The sequence below is a fragment of the Lates calcarifer genome, linkage group LG19 (genome assembly GCF_001640805.2).
Source record: "Lates calcarifer isolate ASB-BC8 linkage group LG19, TLL_Latcal_v3, whole genome shotgun sequence".
Taxonomy (NCBI): domain Eukaryota; kingdom Metazoa; phylum Chordata; class Actinopteri; family Centropomidae; genus Lates; species Lates calcarifer.
Window position 1 is genome coordinate 18916319 of NC_066851.1, and position 6993 is coordinate 18923311.

The 6993-nt window shown below is 38.0% G+C and overlaps 1 protein-coding gene across 1 annotated transcript; it reads left to right on the forward strand.

The window, feature by feature from the left end:
* Positions 1-73: 73 nt before the first annotated feature.
* Positions 74-3699, forward strand: rab32b (RAB32b, member RAS oncogene family). The gene is made up of 3 exons (XM_018703720.2): positions 74-427; positions 1792-2069; positions 3035-3699. The coding sequence occupies exons 1-3, from the start codon at positions 214-216 to the stop codon at positions 3197-3199; spliced, it is 657 nt and encodes a 218-aa protein (XP_018559236.1). The 5' UTR covers positions 74-213; the 3' UTR covers positions 3200-3699.
* The last annotated feature ends 3294 nt before the right edge of the window (positions 3700-6993 follow it).

A 6993-nucleotide genomic window follows, 5' to 3' on the forward strand; every position in this document is an offset into this window, starting at 1 on the left:
TGTCTTTTATGGTGAAATGTGAGGTGGTTGTGTTTTCTTTGGCCCAGCTACTCACAGCAACTGTTTTAAACCAAAGGTCAAAGATTTATGGCTTTGGTTTGGAGGAAGAAATTCAAAACAAGAACACAAGAGGAAGTCTTTCAGGGAACAAGAAGACTTGAGACATCTGCTATGGGTTAGGAAAAAGATTATTTCACCTGTCTCAGCCACAACATGGCAGGAAGTCCAGTGATAGTGTGCACAGACAAACTGTTCAAAGTTTTATTCATTGGAGATTTAGGCGTTGGGAAAAGCAGCATTATAATGCGGTATGTTAATAAATGCTTTGATGAAACTTACAAAGCATCTATTGGAGTTGACTTCGCTCTGAAAACACTGGAGTGGGATGCCCAAACAATAGTGAGGCTGCAGCTTTGGGATATTGCAGGTGAGTGTCAAAATTACGAAGTTAGTTTTGTAGAGTTTCAGTCTGCCCTTCAAAGCTAAAACACAGTAATATTGTTTTAACATTTAGAATAACGTGGTCATAGAAATGTGTAATATCTGAAAACAGCGTGTGAAATTTGCAGTCACTACAAAGCAGAGCTAAAACAAACTGCAGCTAACTTTGCTTTAGCCGTTTAGCTAAGGCAAAGTTAGCTGCTAAAAGCTAACCGTTCAACCGTTGAGCCTGTTTATTCATTTATCGCACTTATTTTGTTAATTACTTCTATTCACTTATTTTTTATTTTACTGATGCTCTTGCTATTACACTCCTTTTTTATGCTGTAACACTTCAAACCGCTGCTGTAGGACCAGTAAAGTATTATTTTAGATAGCCACGGCTAGCTTTAGCTAAAGCTAAAAATGTAGCTACTTGACAGTTTCCTCCCGGCTGTCATCTGCAGTTGATAAACTGTCTGATTTAGGTATTATATCGATTTCAATACACATATTGGTAGTAGACAGACAGGCAGACACCTAAAAACAGAAAAATATTGAATACCCATGGACTATGAACTTAAAAAAATATTAGCAAAGTTATCTTTTAAAAAGTAATTGACAAGAAAACTGAAAGAACTCATTTTGTTTGTACACACTGCATTTTCCTCACTTACATAATGTGATTACTCTCCATTTGGTAGTGCAGCATCTGTACGTTTAGGTTTAAAGTAGAATCTGTTGCAATTAATTTTGGGGGTTAAATTATTAGTTTATAAATATTCTACTTAGGCCAAATGGCTGCCAGCCTTACAACTTTAAACCGCTTTGTCTCCACTTCACTGCTCATGTAGTTAGTGCTCTTTGCCTCTGAGAGTTTCAAATTTAACCAAATGGCCTCCACACTAGATCCAATCTGCAAAAATAATCTTTAAATCCTAATAAATCCTGCTATGATTTGACTGTAACTGCTGAATAAGTTATAATAAGTATGTTGAATGTTTTCGTGCCTGGAAACTGCAGCTAGTAAACCTACAGCAAGTATCTAGTGTTTTTGCAGATCTAATTTTAATCCTAACCAGTGTCCATGGAAACATACCATTTTACTTCAGAAAAATTATTGTTAGTTAGTCTCTCACTTGTTACATAACGTTAAAGCAACCATCCAATTTGAAGATGTTAATTAAAAGTGCGCAAGATAAACAAACAGAGGCATTGCTTACAGTGTGTTGAGTGCAACTTGAAATTTAAACTGCCAAATAATAACAGCCTATCTGTGGGAAATGAATTAATCTTCACTTATGGAGTCAGATTTGAGCACAAGCTCTGGGGAAACATAGATAACACAGATTTATTTTTTCTTCCTTCAAGGCCAAGAGAGGTTTAAGAAGATGTCCAGAGTGTACTACAAAGAGGCGATGGGAGCAGTGGTGGTCTTTGATATAACAAACAGCTCCACCTTGGGGGCTGCCTCAGAGTGGAAGCAGGACCTGGATAGCAAAGTCTGTCTTGACAGTGGACGTCCGATCCCTGCTGTGCTGCTGGCGAACAAATGTGACCTGACAGGCAGGGACGAAGACTTGGTGTCCTCTCTGAACAGCTTCTGTAAAGACAACAGATTCCTGGGCTGGTTTGAGACTTCTGCAAAGGTGTGTGTTGCACTACAGTTATTATGGGAGAGAGAAATGTGTTGACAGTAGCAGGTAGGGATATGCATACATTTCTCAGAGGCATTATTAGCCGAGTCAAGCCTGAATGGGACAAGAGGAGATAAATATTAGCCTGTTTGTAAAATAACAGTAACATGCACCTTTGCTCAGTTTAATACCTTCGGAGGTTTTGCCACTATAGTCTGGTATGACCAGCATTTTATGTTGGCAAATGTTGGCCAGTGGTGGTTAACATTAGGTACATATTGTTTCATATTGCTCACATTAAAGAGTCATTTTATGACCCTTCTCTAACTGTGCTACTGTTACACTATATTTTAGCATTTCATTGCTGTCCTATCAGTCAGTGGGTCTTTAAATGTTTTTTTTTTTTTTATTCCTAGAAGTGGGTGATTTTTCTCAATCCATGAAGAAGCACTTTATATGACGTTATCCATTAACAACCTGTGTCCATGGCTCAGCAAAGGTTGTTGAGCAAAAATTACATAGTCTCACTGTGTCATTATGCAGGAAAAATGTAAATATACATGAGGTTGTGCTCTGGAGGCTAGTCAGCTATACTGCATTACATAGTACAAGGGTTCAGTTTGATAACAGACACTTAGAAACTCTCTTACCTTTTTATTTTGCTCTAAATCAACCACTGATTAGTTGACTTATTGAATTAATTATGCACAAGTTTGCTTGTTTAATGTGTTTTTGCCTTTTGCACTCTGCCTGAGCACAGCTATCAATGGACCTTGTGGCTTACAATTAGACTTGCATGAGGATATACTACACTGTATGTGTGAACTTTAACACTACAGCAGTCTGCTCGTAAAGCGTGTTCAAATATTAACACATAGGAACAACTTGCAGCTAAGGGTTCAAACACAGAGCCAAACGCTCAACTCAGCAGATGCATACACAATGTTCTAAATCATATTCTCCCTCACCCTGTATAGGACAATGTAAATATTGATGAGGCAGGTGCCTTCCTTGTCAAACAAATGATGCTGTGCGACACCGGGCTGTCCAATGAAGAGCACCACTGGGACAGGATCAAAGTGAGCCAGGCTCCCGAGGAGAGCCAGAGCCAGTCATTGTGCTGCTGGAGACCGAGGCTCTGAGGCAAAGAGCCAAACGAAAGCTGTGACTGGTTAAACGTTCTAAGTAAGACCTGGTTTTGATACCAAGTCATGCATCCACAGCCACCACACAGAAGCTATTTCCAACAACCCGCGAGTGTCTGTGTTGTAGTTAGTAACTTTATATTCATGTTTCTGCTTTGCCAGTTTCCTCAATATTGTGTGGATTGCGTGGGCTGCCTCATAAACACCTCTGTGGAGACGACTGAGCTCATTTCTCTGATAATCCACTGATACAGTCAGGCTAATAAACAGATCAGCATGACACACGTCCTGCTGGGAAAAGTCTGTGACACTCCCCGTGCAAACCAAGACGTGCTGGTGATTGACCTACTATAATGAGAGGGCCAGAAACTGTGAAACAGTCACAACACAAACTCAAACCACAGAAACAGCAAGCGAGAGAAAAGGTGTGAAGTCTCAAACAATTTTTTTACATGTGAAGCTGTCAGATATTCCTCATTAAATGACAACCTATTCAATCCCAGCTCCGAGTGTTACTTGTCTGTTATGCAACCCATGCATATAATTATCTGTTAATCACTTCACAGTGAGATGAGCTAAGACCCGTGCATAAGCATTGCAGAACGGCTTGATATGGCCAATAGCAGGGAAAAGCTATCAGCATGACCTGATTTTAGTGGAGGGAGGAAATGTGTTAAGGCTGCTACGTACACCACCCAGAGAGGACGATGTGCAGCAAGATACAGAATATTCTGATGCCTGTAACAGAGTCAACCATGACAGGACTGCATTTTGAGATTGATGCATTTGCAATGTTAAGATTTGGTCAGAAATGGAGTGTCAGGTTCTTATAGCAGTGACTTATGATGATGATGTTTTACATTATTGACCCCCAGTGGTGTAAAAGCATTCAGATCATTAACATAAATACAAGTAACAACATAACCATGTAAAATTACTACAAGTAAAAGCACATTATTCACAATTGTACTTTTATCAAGTACAGAGGAATTATCCACAAAATCCAACTGTATCAAAGCTAAGAATGTTTATTATGTAGAAAAAGGACCTCATCTGTCAGTGTTACATCATTATGTGTTATATTATTACAATAAGTATTGGATAATTAGTGTGTAGGCAGTGATTCAGTGCTGTAGTTGGTTGAGGAGGTTGTTTTAATTACTTTAAATGATGCTGTGTAGTTGGTTTAGTTTGCACAATCTCAACCTGCTGTGCAGTAAATGCAGTGAAGAACAAGTAAAACTTCACGTTGAACTGCAATGAGGTTCAATTATTAATTAGCATATTTTGGAAATACTCAAGAAAAATAATCAAGTAAAGTCCTGCAGAATTTGAAACTTGATTACAGTATTTGCACAAATTGACTCAGATTGCATCACTGTTAATGTATTACTATTATTATGTATTACTATGTATGTGCCAGCAAAGTCTGACACATGACGTTAGTTGCAGTAGTGAGATTAGTGAAATTATTCACCTCTGTTACATTCCCTAAAGGTTTGTGTGCTGTTCAGTGTTTTCAGTCAATTCTAGTTTTATTTTAAGCTCTAAATTAAACTCATGAAAGCCCTTTACCTGCCATATTGGTTCTAATCTAAAACTATATTTACCTGTTTATACTCTGATTATTATCATCATTGCCTGTGTTATTGTGTTCATCCACCAAATTTTGTCGTACAAATTCTCATGTTTGTGGTTTATAGTATCCACACTCAAAAACGTTAACTTTGTGCCTCTGCATCAAACAAATCTCCATCTCCATCCTGATGCTGTAACTGCAGATAATGTGAAGTTAAGCTGCAGTTAATTCACTCGTCAGTGTGTAAGAGATATAATCCAGTGTGTTTCCTTGTAGATATTTGGGGAGAGTGAAACCTTGTCCTTTATGTTCACTGACATGTTGTGTATTACTCAGGTTATTTTTGCACAGCGATCTGTTCTTTGCTGTCCTGTAGTTTTACTTTTCTGTGTCCTTGCTGTGCATCTGGGGAACTGTTCTACATCTTGCCGCCGGGTACCTATACACAGTAGCTTTTGTCCAAATTCAGGCTCCATCCAGACATGTCATGTAGATGTTTTATTTAACCTTGGAATTGTCCGTGTGTAAAAGAAACATCCCCTCACTGCTTTGTGATACCAGCATTTATACACTTTGCTGATCAAGTGAGTTGCAACATAAAAGCCAGAGTGGTAGTTTACCTCGTGTGGCAGTTGTGCCTGAGGGAAAGTGAGGGAAGAAGTAACACACAACTGCTAATTATGGATTTATGTCCCAGATACTAGAGACCTAAATTTGGGAGTCAAACAGGGATGCTGGCCCCGATACTTTTTCACATTGGACACAAAAGCTCAACCTCTTAACTTGTTGTTTATAAATATGACAGTCAGAATGGGAGTCGCATTCCCTACAACAGATCCCATTACTTGTGCATTATTGATACATCCCCATTTTATCTGCCCTCCAGTGTGCATTTCCTCTGGCAGCTTTGTTCATATATTCATGATCGCATGAAAATTTCAATTTAGTCAAACTTGAGAATAGGTTGATAAAGAGTAAAGTGCTGTATGTCTCCCTGCTGTGCCTCTTTCAGCCTCTCACTCTGTCTTGAGTGACCTATTTTATGATGGCCTGTGTTTAAGTATTCACTGTCTGTGAAAAGCAGACATAAATACCAGACTGGTATTCCACTGCACAGACGTTTTATTTGTTAAATCGACTCTTTAAACGTGCCTGAGTACCCAAAAACTGCCAGAATGGAAATGAACCAGATCATATCCTGTACCATCAAGGAGAGCAATCAGGGGCAGGAATCCATATGTTGCTGTCCATGGTGCTGAGTTTTGGCTCAGAGGAGAGTCCTCTGACACAACAAAAAGCTCTTAATGCAGGAGGATGAAATGTTGGCAGACTGCGCCATCTAGTGTGCAAAGCATGCATGTGCAAAAGACAGTGAATGTGCTTGAGGAAAGCCCTGCGGTGCAACTTTGAGGCATTTCAATAGAAATGTTTTTGTTGTTACTTATTGCTTGTTTTATTATTATTATTATTATTTTATATATTATCTGTGTGCAGACATGACTTCTTATATCCTTGAATTTGTGAATCAGCAATGGAGAAAAAAGTATCATATCATTAACTTAAGTGAAAGTTGTTATGCAATGTAAAAATACAAAAAAACAATTCTGCATTCTGAAGTTATGTAGCATAGAAGTGTCATCATGAAAATGCACATGAAGTATCAAAAGTATAAGTACTCATTCACCAGAATGGTTCCATTCACAGTGTAAAATATGATCTAAATTATATTGATGGCTTATAAGACCATGTGAGCAACATTTCAATAATGTACTGAATGAGCTGGAGCTCACTACTTTATATATTATTGGGTAGCATCGTGTCTGTCAGTATATCCCATTTAACTAAAGCTGTCAGATAAATGTAGTGCAATAAAACAATGTTTTCCTGTGAAATGTGGTGGAGAGGAGATGTTCAAGTAAAGTCCATGTCAGAACTGTACTGTAAAGTAATTGAGTAAATATACTCAGTTACTTTCCATCAAAGTCTAGATTTAGCAATACTGACAGATAAGAAATGCCCCAAGAATTTTATAAAATTTGTACTCAGGAATTTCTTATATGATCAAAATAAAGATAAAATATGGAAGAAATATTAAAATATTACATCCATACAGTCACAGAGAAAATAATGTATATTAATCTAAATGGCTTTACCTAATTAAAAAACACTGTTGGGATTCATCACTATCTTACATCTGTTCCATATCCATGTG

Coding starts and splice junctions, on each gene's coding strand:
- rab32b (XM_018703720.2), top strand. CDS start 214: ATGGCAGGAAGTCCAGTGATAGTGTGCACAGACAAACTGTTCAAAGTT. Junction 428..1,791: donor GCAGCTTTGGGATATTGCAG/GTGAGTGTCAAA, acceptor TCTTCCTTCAAG/GCCAAGAGAGGTTTAAGAAG. Junction 2,070..3,034: donor GGTTTGAGACTTCTGCAAAG/GTGTGTGTTGCA, acceptor CACCCTGTATAG/GACAATGTAAATATTGATGA.